We start from the raw sequence: 15,278 nt of genomic DNA on the forward strand, positions 1-15,278 counted from the left end.
GTGGTATCGTAAGAAAACTCGAAGCTCTAGAGATATATTGTTTCAATTACACTAGATGGTTAACGACAATAAACGAAACTGTATGCAGCTGCAAAAATCGGGTATGATTCCGCGTCATGTTTAAATACATTGCAGACAAGAGCTGAATAATCTAAGAACGTCAGGTGAACATTTCAAAACGATAATTTTAACAATAAGATGCAATAAATTCAACTAATAAAGTAATTCTTTAAGTCATGATGGATAAATATAAATATAAAATATATAAAATATATAATAACATTCAACAAAAAGAAAAGTTAAAAATATAACATAAAATTAATTAAAGTGCATGAAAATTTTCACATTATTTTTTTAAAAAAAGGAGTCGATAATGATTGCTATCGCGAAAGAAAAAAACGTTTCACGAGTTTTTATTTCTTATTTAAAGCATCTGAAGAACAACGTCTAAGTCTCAGAATAATGATAAATGTTCTCGAGTTCGCGCCACTGTTTGCAGAAAGTCCGACTGTATGTGTATGTGTGTGTACGTGAAACAAGGGAACCACCGTCAAGTATCAAGGGATCACGGAGGCGTCGAGCTGACTGATACAAAAGTGAAACCTACGACGACCGGGAGAGAGATAAAGGTAATTTAGATGCGTCGCCGGGTCACGACTGCCGACTATTACCGCTATTACCGGATCCCGACCCATCTCGTTTCATCCCGTTCCGTATCGTCCCACGCCATTCTGTTGGTATTACGTTCCGTCGATGCGAGTCTAAGCGTCATTTTGCGCGCGATCAAATCGTGGCAGATTGCAATTGTAGACACATTGATTTCTGTGCGAAGAAAATGCTCGAGCGAACCTCGTTCGGACGACAACGTCGTAACAAACGTAAACGAAATTTCTGCCACGTGAATTTACGCACGATGCGTGAAACTGAAGATGTCATTATTGCAAACCTGCGCGCATTTCTGTCAAAGCGTGCAAAACTCGATTCGCCAAGCGAGCAAACGACCAAGCGACTGTCTGTAATTTCTTGCATGACGACATTACGCTCGTCGTATTAATAAAATAAAAAATTTAAATATTACATATTAATTATTATTAATAATAATAATATGACAATTAAATAATAATATAAAGTACTTATACATATTTATATAATAAAATATAAAATAATAAAAATAAAAATTAATAAAAAAATAATAAAATTATATAAAGTATTAATAATTATTGAAATAATTATGAGTAAAAATATGTAATATAATAAAACAATATAATATAATATAAATATCATATTTAACAAAATTAAATAATTTAATAGATTGTAAAGACAGTGATGTAAATGGTTAATAATAAAATAGATAAAAAATAAATTCGATTTATTTATACTTCTTCTGTGTATCGGAAATTATTAAATTTTATTTCTATAATTTTAAATGTTCTTGAAATTAAAAGAACGTATAAATTATGATAATTAATGTAAAATAATAATTATATGAATATTTTATTATAACAGAAATATTTTAGTCAATTGTAATAATACATAATTTTTTATTTAACTTTAATTTATTCTTAATTAATAATATTGTGTAATTAAAATATATTTAATGCTAAATGTTAAATGCTAACACTAGAGAACTTCAATGACTGAATTATTTGTAATCTGTCAATTACATATCAATATCATTTACAAATTATTTAAAATAAATTGATAAAATTGAATAATATTCATACCTTCAAAGGTTGATGGAAGTTGACAAGAAATATATTACTGAATTACTAAATCCTAAACGCAAATATATAATATATTGCTGATATAAATTTGTATTATATATATATATATATATATATATATATATATATTTGTATGATAATATATCTATTATCATATACAGATTTTTTGCACTCTAAATGGTAGCGCTTGACAGCGACCGTCCATTCGCACAGATTCCCCGTGTTGGACACTAAAGTATTGATCAGAAATCATGCTCACCACGTTCATTATCCCGTATTTTGAGAGGGCGATCGACGGAGAAGCGGCATGCTAATTTTCCAATTATCCATGACGACCGTGAGCCCTTCGGCGCTCACGTAGTAGACGTCGATCGTTTCGATCTGGCGTGAGAGTGCAACGATGGAAAGCAACAATAAGCCAGTTTGTCGCAAAGAGACAAAATGCGAACGCTAATCGAGATCAGCATCGGTCATTTACATGCAACTACTGTATATTAGCAAAGATGAGACGATACTCTTGTTTGAATTTTCAAGACAGCCGAAAAAATTCAATAAAAAATACTGCTCCGTTGATTAAAATTTTATTTTTTATTATAAACGTAAAAAATAAATTATATAAGTTGTAGAAATAAATAAAATGATCATAACAACGTTTTAATCAAGATTTCTAAAAATTTCTTTTAAAATACGTAAAGTTCACGTGTGTAATAACTGAATCATTATTTATATGTAATCAAAATAAAAAATAAAAAGTAAATATTATTTTACAATAAATTACTTATAAATGAATCGGTAGTTCAGGTATTCTACGAACGCGATATTTTACGATGAGTAGACGACCAATACTGATCGAGTAAGAGATAATACAAGTAGATTCCTTAGCTACACGCGTGCGCGCGAGTAAATAGTTCCACGCGTGCGTAAGCGCGTACGTGGCACGAAGTCGAAAAAGTCTAGCTAGACTGCTAGAAGATTCGCTCACGAAACAAGGATATTTTACTACCGGTGAACGTTTTATGACAGTCCTCAGCGCGCATTAAAGTTATGCTACGTCGACCATTCTGAGAATTGTGAAACAGATAGATGTTGTCGGTTGTGCGATTTGGATCGTAATGTTTGCATCCCTAGACGACGAGCGACTTTACTGCCAAGGGCAATAAATGTACGTCGATGATATAATTAGCTAATAAAATGCTAAGTTATGCAGAAGAAAGTAATTTGAAATTATATAAATATAAATTATATTAATAGAGTACAAATTATATCTAATTAAACAGAGTAAATGTCTTGATAGTAAAACTATATCTTTTGATATAGTATTGTACGAAAATGCATTGTAAAAAATTTAAAGTTTAATTTCTTAACAGACTCGATGCATTCTTCTTTAAACATCTGTAAACATCTCTTCTATTGTACTCATTTGTTTTTATCGCAACAGACAAAATCAGTATATAAAACAATTCTATCATCATATGCCACTATCTGGTAAAAACTAAAAGAAATATTAACCTTATAGAAGATTAGAATATCTTAAAAGGACGCCACGATTTTCTAACGCTAACTTTTCCGGAGCTTGCGTGATTGCGCGTCGTGGAAGTTGCGACTTCCAGTTCTACGTGCCTTTCTTCTCTTCATCCTCTTTCCTCTTTCCTCTTCTTTTTCACGGTTTCTCATCCTTTTCGCGTGGGAGGCGGCGAAACGTCCGGTTCTCTCGCCTCCTCCTTGTCTTTTCCTCTCGCCCCGTCATACCCCTCGAGCCCCTCTTGGTATCACTCTTTATCCCCCCCCCCCCTTCTTGAACCCGGTACCCGGTCGTCGATCGCCAACTCGGCGTGTAAAGGTGCGTTTTAGTTTACTACGCGAGCACCGACGAACGAATCGATTCGTTGTATAAATACGATTGATTGAAAGATAATGAATCTCACATCAACGAATAAATGTGAATAATATTAAGATTTTTTTTTCTTTAACTTTCTTTAATTTCTCTACAAATTGCGTGCATTTTCGGAAAAATTCAATATCGAATGGTTCTTTCTAACTTGCATATTTCAATATCCAATTCTAATTTTTTCTATACCGTCATTTGTAGTTATTATTACGAAATATACGTAATTTTTTAATATAGTCTGCATACCTATTAATTCAATATCCAAAAGTGGCTTATAACGATTGACCAAAATGTAAGCAACGCAAAGAAATCAATCAAAATGAAAGAATTCGTTTACGCAATAATGCAAACGTTACTGTCATAAGCCGGTGCCTGTGTACACATGTGTGTATGATATGTTTGTATGTGTGTGTAGTACGAATATATCTTAAAAAACTTGATCATCTCCGATCGAAGCAATCGTTTCACGCGCAATCGCATGACACGCATGCCGAACGATATGTACAAGCTGGCGACGGAGGAGCAGAAACGATTCGTAATTATAATAATTATAATAATAGAAGTGATAGAGTGTGGCTGGTTACTTACTTGCAATGTGACTCATCGCGCGGCGACGACACGCAGAGTCCTCCGTTTTTGCAAGGGCTCGGTGAACACGACACGAAACCTGTAACAGCAACAAGAATCTCAGTTATTTTATGTATGCAATAATAAAATATTAAATAGCGGGTACAATATGACAAATGTAATATATGCACACAATATAACATACTATATAATAAATATACATACGTATAATATGTGTAAATATATCAATCTGAGAATGATATCGGTAAATACTGCATAAATGATTGGAGCTTTATTTAAAGACCCTCCCCGCTAATATTGCGTTTGATATAACAAGTCTTAATGAAAAACTTCAAGACTTTTTATGCGATTCGCGAACGACTACGCGAGAAACGAACGCGAAATCTCGCTTATCGAAACCTCATTGCAATTAGAATGCATCTCGAAACCACGAAGAAAGGGCGTCCAGCGAGTTCGAAGGGAACCTTTGACATACCGTGCAAATTGAACTTTCGTGTAGGACCCGACGAAGAAGACGGAGATAAAAGGCCGAGGAGGCGAGACGAAAGAGAGGGAAGAGGGGGAACGCAAAACGTCTCGTATTCCAGGAGTACTTTTAAGAAAGGGAGAATATTGGTGGCTCTCTCTCTCTCTCTCTCTCTCTCTCTCGGTATAAACGCTACCAAGGAGGAAGGCACTCGGCGGCAAAACCATTCCTCGCCGTCCTGCTTAACCATTGCTGCAACTTCGATTCGAATAATTTCACACGCACTCGTACATACGTGCAGCGTACATTCGGCGAAAGAGTTAAAAGCGACGTCATCAAATTTCGCGATTCACCAAAAACTCCGACTGTCCGACAGAGGTAACGCCCTGCGATTATTGGAATTTATTCGACGCGCCTTCGATACTTGGCGCGTAAATTCGTTCTTATTGCGACGCGTACGTTTTGTCCGAGTAGTCGGCGGCGACACGCAGTAAAAGCGTTTTACGACTACGGAGGTGAAATTTTTATCCTTCCCATAAAATTTAATATCGAGCCGTCGGTGACGCCGCGCTTTCGCGTGTCGCGCGTAAGAAGCGCTAAAAGAGAAGGGCTAAATCGCTCGTGCGGAAAAGCGCGCGTTTAAGAGCTCGATTAACGTGACCGGCGTGGCACATAAAGCACTATGAACAACTAATGTACGCATGCCCCAGCGCCGGTATAATAACAACGCAGCAAATAACCGCTTAGCGTAGACAAGCAGCGAGAGACGCGGAGAGAGTGGAAGCCTCGTGTACTTATGTTTTATCAGAGTACACCGCAACGGAGGTCCGCGTCATTTACGTTGGTCCCCCTCCCCCTCTCCCACCCTCCTCTCTCCACGATCGTGTCGTCATACAAGGGACTCTCAACTTCCTGCAAGAATTACCTTCGCATAAATTTGCAATTTTTTTAAATTATACCTAGTCTCGTATCGATGCTCCAATTTCATTTTATTTATTTATGAACAAATCCATTTTTCATCCAATCGTTCTAAAAAGCTACAGCTTATTAGAATAGTTGTATGAAAAATGTGTTCCACTGTCGTAAATATTTATCTAATTCGATATCCACATCTATCACGCTATGCCAAACTGCCAAGGAAGAATTATCAATGGGGTAAAGCCCTGTGACGTAATGAGCACGAGGGTTCATGAAGTCGCGTGGGATGCAGAAAGCCGTCTTAACGTTTGAAAATGTCAGTAATGGCACACATTATTCGGTCGTCACCTCGCTCTCACACGCGACACGTTGTAGCCGTGCGATTCCGGCACGACCCGAATTCATATAATTTGCCATGGAATTTTTAAAAAGATTTTACAATGTTTATAAATCCGTTAAATAGTTCATATTCCTCCCAAAACATACTTTATACAATAAAAATTCTTCTAATATAGAAGAGCATTCGTCTTATAGGAAATATCTTCGTCTTATATGTAAATATCTTCTTTTAATCTGCATGAGATGAAGCACAAAAATATTCAAAACAGGGTGAAAACTCCGTAATTTTTTTCAATTTCTTGCTTATAGTTTAGCAGTTTAGATTACGCTCGTCGAAATTACGAATGGTCGTTGGCCTGTCAGGGCCATCGGGACAATTCAATCTGTTTGGCGGGGCTCGACACGTCGCGACGGAGCGGAGCTCGAGTGACGCGCGCAATGAAGTCGACCAGCTGTCAACGTCGTCGCGACGACAACGAGAGCGAAGACAATCGGCTGGGCGACCGACGCGTCGCATCGCTCGCGACCAAGACGGATGAGATCAGTTAAACCAAACTGGCTTCGTGACAAATCCTCTGTTTCCTCTGTCGCTTCGCGGCTCCGTTCTCCGCTCTCGTCGACGCACTTGCGTGTACGCACGCTCGCGCTCTCTTTCGCGACACGCTCGTCCGTAATTCGTTTTATACGTGGGACGAGCAAACCGTCTCGCTCCTTTTCGGTATGATTCGTCAGGATTTCCGGCTGCCGACACGCGCGATTAACTATCGCAGTCAGTGCTAATCGAGAGGAACGGTCGTGTTCGGCCGGAGAAATTGAGGCACAACCATTGCGTCACCTATTGTTGCGGTCGTGCGGTAATAGATTCCTCGCACTTGGTCGTTCTTCGTTATACTGTTATTGGCCGAAATGGAAGATGTATTAACCTTGCGTGATTTTTGTGTCAAGGTTGTTTACCAAGAAAGTCGGTGGATGCGACTGTTACGCCGTAAAATATAGATACTACACTCTCTATTGCTCCATTTTCGTAAAAGGTTTCTATTATAATTTTTCATCGAAATAAGCATAAGTTTAAAAAATGTCTACATACACGTGTAATCTATTTCTTCGTCCAATATGGAATTCGAAATAAGAAAAGAGAGCATAAACGAATGATGAGTCATTAAAGACAAATTGTTTGCATAAAACGAATATTCAATTATGGTGGTTGCGTAATCTCTCTCTCTCTCTCTCTCTCTCTCTCTCTCTCTCTCTCTCTCTCTCTCTCTCTCTCTCTCTCTCTCTCTCTCTCGCCACGGTATTTTCACTTTCAACCTCCGGTGAATTTTGTGTGTAACAGCTGTACCATCATGTGTGCTCGCACAATAATCTGCATTATTCCAAGGAAAAATGAGTTTAATTGTTTCAATTCCAGGGTAAATTACCGCCGCGGTAGAAAGCCACCGTTGAATTACGCCTTCCTTCCTGCTCTCGTCCGCAAAATTAATTCGCGCTAGCGCTAATAATGGAACCTCCGTGCAATTTGTCACAAATGCGGAGAAACTAGAGTTGCGTCATTTGGTATACATATATAAAAATTTTATCTGTTTCAATAACTAATCTAAATTTACCTTTATATCATTAAAGAGAAAAATTTAACACTGATTTTTCTAATTTACGCATATGAATGATACTGACAAAATTAAATTACAATTGAATAACTAAATCAAAATTAAAATAAACTTTATTTTATATATCAAAAGTTTTTCATACTCTTTCTTCTTCTCTCTTTCGTTTTTCGCATTTCTCTCTCAACCAATTAAATTAACATATCATTTCCATTTTCTTCTTTCAATATTATATAAAACAGCTATCGCTCACGCCATTGCGATCTTCGATATCTGAAGAATCCGTGATACGCTTCGCGAGAGCGAACAATAACGAGGAGCGAGGAATAATACGAGCTCGATATAGGACGGACTCTTGCAGGGTCGCGCGATAAAGCGCGATAATGAACGGCGCGGCGCAATCCGAGATTAGAATCGACTGCACATTGCACACGCGGGTGCGTGCCATCACGCGTGTCGTTGGAATTGCATGTAGTTATCCCCGCGATACGTTACCGGGGTCGTGTTAAATCGACGGTGAGACGGCGCGCGGCGGTATTTTGCATCGTGTTGCGCACCGCTCCTCGGTATCGAACGAGCAAAACCATGCGTCGCGCGCTTACGTAAAACCCGATGTTCCAGCCGGTATGGAGACGTAAATGTTATGCATTTACGGGACACACGCCGTCACGGCAACGATGCACAATCCACGACGACCTCTTTCTCTCTTTCACGTGTTTCCCGCAGGATGAACGATCGCCCGATGCACTGGCCGCGGTTTCCGCATGCGCTACGTGTGCAACGAGCCTGATATCATAAATCTGACAGAGGACAAGATTATATTTTTGCTGATGTCGGAAATTTATTAGCCTTGCGGTCTATCAATTTTTAAAAATAAACACGGTAATGCAGGATCACACGATTAAAATAAATTTATAGTAGAAGTTATATATATATATTGTATATATTCTAATTTTACTGAAATTTATTACCAAACTGCACTGCGACACAATATTATAAAATTGTCAGGAGACAGTTAGACTGCAGGAAAATGATATCAATAGTAATGTTCTACTTTATTTAAAAAAATGCAAATAAACAGTTACAAATAATTTCTTATTTCCAGATAATGATAATCCGATACGTTGTGCAATTCTGTTTTTTTAATAGTTAATTTCTTTCTCGATATGATATTGATTGCAGTTCTGCGTATTATTACCGTTATTTGATTTCGATCCAGATATTAATTGGACTAAGAGCACATTGCAAGCGGAACGATTTTTGAAACACTATTAAATAGACAATTGAAGTCTCCCATCTAATGTCGTACGTATTATGCTCGACGGTGTCAATGCCATGGGGCTATAATACGGCGAAGCTCTCTCTCTCTCTCTCTCTCTCTCTCTCTCTCTCTCTCTCTCTCTCTCTCTCTCTCTCTCTCTCTCTCTCTCTCTCTCTCTCTCTCTCTCTCTCTCGAATTAAAACGAGTATTTCTCTCCTGCCCTTTACTCGCGCACGTATGTCCCTCCCTTCCCTCCTTACTCTTAGGAGAACAGACTTCGAACCGAAGAGATATGTACTCTCAATCAGCGTGGGCGCCGATTTCTCGCCCGCCGCGCGATGGCTCCGCTCGATCCGCCTACGCGTAGATCAAGATCGATGCGAGGTGCGTCGCTACTTTTTTTCTTGCATCCTCGCATGAACGCGCAAGCGCTTGGGGATGTGCTGTTTGCGCAATGTATCCAGCGTATTGTTTGACCCTCAAGAAACTTATACTTGTTAACCTTCCAAGTATTTTTCCAAAATGAGCAAGAAAGGAAAATATTTAAAAGGGATATTCGCATATAGAAAGAGATATTTCTAACTTACAAAACATCCTTTGTAAATTAGAAAATCGAAAAACTGGCTTTGGCTAATCGGTCTTGCTCGAAGACCGTCCAACGGACGGCGCTTGTGCATTTGCGGCGCGCATTACAGTGCATACGCCACGCGATACGCGATGGAGATGGGTAGCGCGAGTCACGACCTCGTGGATTACGTAATCCACCACGTGTGCATAACCCGTGTGCGCCGTGCGGTATCACCATCGGAGAATATCGGCGTGATATGCAGCTCTGCCTCACCATTGGCCGCGTCGCTCGTGCGCCAGACGTTTTCGCTAGCAAACTCCCGAGGTGAGTTTAATTCATTCTCGACGAAGTAGAAGATCCACTTTTACTATTCGTGACCCAACATTTCAGAAGGTCGTTGCACCGCAGCCTCGTTCGGAGTCGTCGGGGTCGGGGGTTACGCGCGTCTCGTTCCTACGTCGCGCTATCGTTAGCTCGCATTTTACGACCGCTCGCGCTCGCATTAAAAAAAAATCATCCGTTAAATACTCGAAAGCCGCTTCCGATATCTTTAACGTCTTCCGTTCCTCTCGTTTACGATTCTTCGTTGAAGTACTAAAAGTCCAAGTGTCGCTACGAACGTGTTATCTGCGAATTAAATGAATTTAAATCTCTCGTCACTGACATTTGGAAAACTTTTAATTCAAGATTTCATATATACGCGTATTTGCGCAAACGTTTTTAAATAAATATCTAGTGAGCAATATTGAATATGTAACCAGCGTGTATCTCACGTATTATCGCTTTTACCACACATTTCTCCACACATATAAAATACTATCACTACATAATGTAATAAACAGTGAATAAGTAAACTTCAAAAATTTTAACTATTTGAAATCTTTAGCTTAAGATTATAAACTTTTATAAATATAGCTTCTAAATCAGTGTTTCTCGAATATTTAATACATGACATATGTAGAAACTTTTATTAATATTTTCTGCAATCAAAGTGTTATTAACGATATAATATTGCAAATAGTGAGTGAATATGGTCTGATAAAGACTCCTTTCATGTCCTGACATCACGGTTGACCTGCCTCGCGTTCCCTCTCGAAGAAACACGCATCGACACGAAGAGAACGTTTGAACTTTTGCTTCGGACAAAAGTCGGCCGTATCATATAGGCTCGATTCTATAAGCTCGATGAATGAAACCGTAAAGAAAATCTTCAAGGTTTCGCGACGGTCGAGGTTGACGCAAGAGAGTTAATAAACCGCCATCTCCGCATTTTTCTAACAATGACAATGAAATGACGCGATTATGTCAATAAACAAAAGCTGTGAAATTATCAGCAACTTTCAATCATCAAAAAATGCAAAATTATTTAAATATATACAATTAGAAATTTATACACAAATTTATTATAATTTTCATATATTTTCATATTTATTTGTACTTTTATATTTAAATATGTTTTATTCGTTATGGAATATATCTTGCCACGTTAAGCAAGGTTTACTACACGGTACGATGACGGATATTCGTAAGGAACTTAAGGTTTCATATATCGCACTTACGGTACACGAGTAAGACGACCGCTATGTAGTGATTTACAATCTCTGGATTGACTGTGTCAATCTAGAGATTGTAAATCAATATACAGCTATTGATAGCGCTTAATCAATAGAACGGCAATAAATCATTAACTTATTATAACGCTAATGTCTAGAAAGCTATCGCGTCGTTTATCATAATGTCCTCAAATTAATATCTATTAACAAATCTGACGAGTTATCGTCTATAAATTTACATCCATGTTATTATTGTCAACTATGTCCGAGGTAAACAAGCTAAAATCCGTTAATGTACTTTCGCACAATATTGTTCTCATATGTTGTAGTTATCTACAATCATTATTACAGTCTGTAAATCAGTGATGAGCTCTTCTACAATTATTTTATATTATTTTTATCGCGATTTAACGGTCACGATATTTCGAGTGATTGTTCTCAGCTTCCTATAGGTATTATATTATTTATATTACAATCGAAGGATTGTGCGATCGATTCGCCAGTTTATAGTCCTGAAAGCCGAACAACATATCCTCCCACGTTAAATTCTACGACCGTACATTAACTTGTTGTAAGAAATCGTCCGCGAGATAAGAGACCGAAAAACACGGAAACTCCATTTCGAAAGATTAGAAGACGCTGTCTCGTCTAGAGGTGCTAAAATATCACTTTCTATTCAGAATAATGTTCTAGTTTTTTTATTAATTTTAGGTTCTGTGCCGTGAACATTGATTCAAGTTGAAAGCAAATTGATTATAAAGAATTAAAATCAGAGAATTGAAAAGAATTAATATAATGTGTCCTTTAAATTATTTTTCAAAACACAATTTCGAAATGTGATGCAAATCTCACGATTTTTTATACTCTCACGTATCCTGTAGAAATTTATTCTTTTTTGCGAGAATATCTTAATTCAGCCAAGAGTAATGACTGTGGAGAACTGCATCGCATTATGACACTTTAGAATGCAGTTTTGGGCAGATATAGCAGCGGAAGCCACTCTCTACCAGTGGCATGAGACACGTCATTAGCACGCGAACAAATCGTCCCTCGGTGCTTATCGGCCGTGTCAATCGGCAAGCTGCCGATGGTAGACACGTAAATTTTGCCGGTTGTGTGGGAAGAGAACGCTACGACCCTTTGGTCGAAGAGAGGCTCTCCTGACGTCGCGATCGAAGAAAAGGTAGATGGATCGAGCGACAAAGATAAAAGAGCTAGTTTTACACGTTACACGCGGCAAGAGAGAAATCCTTAAATGTTTTAGACGTTTAGACGCACAGTTTCTTGAGAACGCCGCCTCTAATACTGTTGCACGGGAAGATGAAACAAATGTTCTGTTGACGATGAAGAACTATGTCATAACATTATTTCGATATGTAAGAAAGAAAATAAGTAATTATATCTGCGCTTAATAGAAAAAATATCTTGATTGTTAAAACAAGGTACAAGATGAAACGCATCGCGAGAAAGCAATGCTAATTCCTTTCTCACGAAAATCTAAACGATCCTTCTTGTTATCCTTGAAAAATCTCGAAAACCATTTCCACTATTGTTATTCGGACACGATTGTTACGAATCACGTCTACACAGCTTCGAAATCGTTCGTCGTCATTCCCGGCACGATTCGAGACGGCTGGCTCGCATTAGCGGGCCCATTAATCACAATTACGTGAATTCAGGTCCTGGCACCGCATGCGTGCGTGCGTGCGTGCGTGCCACTCACGTGCGCTAAAAGCGTCTATATGTGTGCGCAAGTCCGCATCTCGCGGATGAGGACACGCTCGGCGGTGAGAAACGCCACAATTCACCATGGTAAAAATACCGCCCACTGGACAACCGGCGACAAACCCCCTCTTGTCGTCGCGTTCGCAACGGGTGGATTATATACCTCCCGTCTCTTGCAGCCCTCACCCCCCCCCCGCGACCGTCGCGGAATCTCGATTGTGCACAGAAAGCTTCCTGAAAATCATCCGCTCGGGTCGTTCGCGGAATTCGCGCGGGTCCAACAAAATAATTCTCGTGGAGACTGTCCGCTGTTCACCGGCCCCATCTTTTCAACCGCACGCATACCGTCGAAGACTCCCGTTGGTTTCGTTCCATACAACCGTGGCTGTTTTCGTGCAGTTACAAACCGAGTGTCTCGAGAACGCGAAATAATCGCGAAAAAAAGCGACAGCGTTGCGAAATTTTTTCATATATCAGAAATTAGCAGATATAAAATTGCTTAAAACCAATACATATTTATCAAAAAAGATTAAACTTAATTATAGTCAATGTAAAACAAAGCTTTGAATATGAATTTAAATATAAATATAATTTGCATCAAATTAAATATTAAATCAGATATCAAACAATTTTACAGGTTATGAATTAATTGTAAGTTTGAATAGCCTTCGTGTTTATGTATGAACGCTTGCAGGTAAACGTTAGACGTCAAACAAGAATAATTTCCATGAAAATATGTCGGTAGATCAATGACAAGCGTCGATAGTATGAATGAAAGCCTTGAATGAAGTTCGACGTTCACTCGTACGCGGCAATGCATCAGCGTGTATGTAAACGTACACTCGTGATTATCGTTAAAGACATGGCTCTCGAGCGACTACGCGCAGATCGTCATCGGTGGTGCAATTCGCGTAAGCAATCATATTTTCTACATCTGAAAAGAACAGACGTAATGCTGTACATTTGACAACATAAGAAATAGTAATACGTCCGACTTTTTCAATTTATTTAAATACATTTTAATTATTATCAAATAATTTATCATAATTAGGTTCATATTTAAGCTATCGTTAGCCAATACAGAGAATTTAATTTTTATTTATATATTATTTTCTCGCTCTTTATTTTTAAAGTAATTCTGCTTGATTAATGATAGACCAGGTCAGCTAAACACAGTAGATTATTTAGAGTCTGGTTTAAGTGTCTCTGGAGCCGCTTGCTTGAGCGTGAAGCAGAGATCGCCGCAAACCGGCGGAAGAAGAATTACCCGGCGTATATATATAATAGTCGCGCGCGGCGTAATCCGCTATAACGCGCACGTCACGCACGGCTTTCGAAATCGCAAATAGCGGCGGGGCCGACGAGAGGAAAAAAGCTGTGCCGCGGCTTGTGGCGCGGCACGGCCGCACGGCCGCAGTGATTTTCTTTCCTTTTAGCACGACGCATGATACAATCCGCGCGACGCAATGCAGCAATTCACGAATTAGAAATGTAACTGTTACGATTCCGGTCGCATACGGCAAAAGTTTTCGTTATGCAATGTAGCGGGATGGTTTAACGGTGTGTCCAATTGCGATTGCCGGATAATTTCCTGTCCAATTGCATAAAATCAATCTGTAGGCTTTCACGTATTGAGGGTTTCGCGCCTACGGCAGGAAGTGGTCATTGACATCCAGACCTTGTGCCGGTATTTTGAATCGATCTAAACATTTACATATGAATTGATATATCCGTTACCTATATAAAAGTTTTTCATTGTTAGGTACGATGCGTAAAACAAACTTCTTTTATTAGAACGAATGCTCTAGTTAAGTGAATTGCGCTAAAAGTTGCTTTTTAAATTTTATAAAAGGATGCTATGATAAATTTTAAACCAGTATTTTAAAGAAGCAAGCAAACTTATCTATCTGTCTATAAAAATGTTTAATATATTCACATATCATTTAATTCTATTCGGGAATATTATTATATTATATTACTGTACATTTTCTTATGTTGCATTATACAAAACTAACGTACATCATAGTGGCTGTCGCGAAAAGAGATTTAAACAAAAATTTAAACAATAGATTATGCTGTCTAATGCAATTTATATCCTGCAGTGGATTGCATATTTCTGCAGCCCTCGTTTCGCGTGCCTCCATTTTCGGCAAAACACGGTGGCCCATCTCGACAGCGGATTCGATCTTTAGGAAGTGCAAAATAAAGAAGTTCGTATAAGGTGCGGTCGAGCGTCCAAGATGCGTACCTATAGTATTTGCTCGTTGAAAGAATTTCTACGGTGTACCTGTTCACTATCGTTATTTGAGCGTTTTATGAAAAGATGATAACCGCAAAATTTCTCTTATATATATAAAATATAAATATATAATAAAATGTTCTTTTCATTTTATAAAAAAAAAACAACAGTTCCAATCATCCTCTATCATATTATGTTAAATTTTTTTAATCGGAAAGTGTATTAGTGTAAATATTATAAGTATCATTACTTTATAACATTATACATTTGTCCTTTATAATTATTTCGATCACATAAGAATTAAGTTGAATTTTGTATAAGAACTTTATGGTCCTTTATGGTTGAATCTAAAAGAATTTAGATTCAACCCACAACAACAATTAATTGTTTTATTTAACATACAGA

General features: G+C 38.2%; 1 protein-coding gene across 1 annotated transcript in view; it reads right to left on the minus strand.

The window, feature by feature from the left end:
* Positions 1 to 15,278, minus strand: part of N (uncharacterized) — a 251,553-nt gene that overhangs the window by 206,562 nt on the left and 29,713 nt on the right. The window contains exon 2 of the mRNA XM_071708363.1: positions 4,201 to 4,279. Coding sequence (XP_071564464.1) covers positions 4,201 to 4,279 — 79 coding nt within the window. The remainder of the gene's footprint in view (positions 1 to 4,200; positions 4,280 to 15,278) is intronic.

Source organism: Temnothorax nylanderi, unplaced genomic scaffold, assembly GCF_030848795.1.
Source record: "Temnothorax nylanderi isolate EJ_2023f unplaced genomic scaffold, tnyl_v1.0 TNYL_tig0067_pilon, whole genome shotgun sequence".
Classification (NCBI taxonomy): Eukaryota; Metazoa; Arthropoda; class Insecta; order Hymenoptera; family Formicidae; genus Temnothorax; species Temnothorax nylanderi.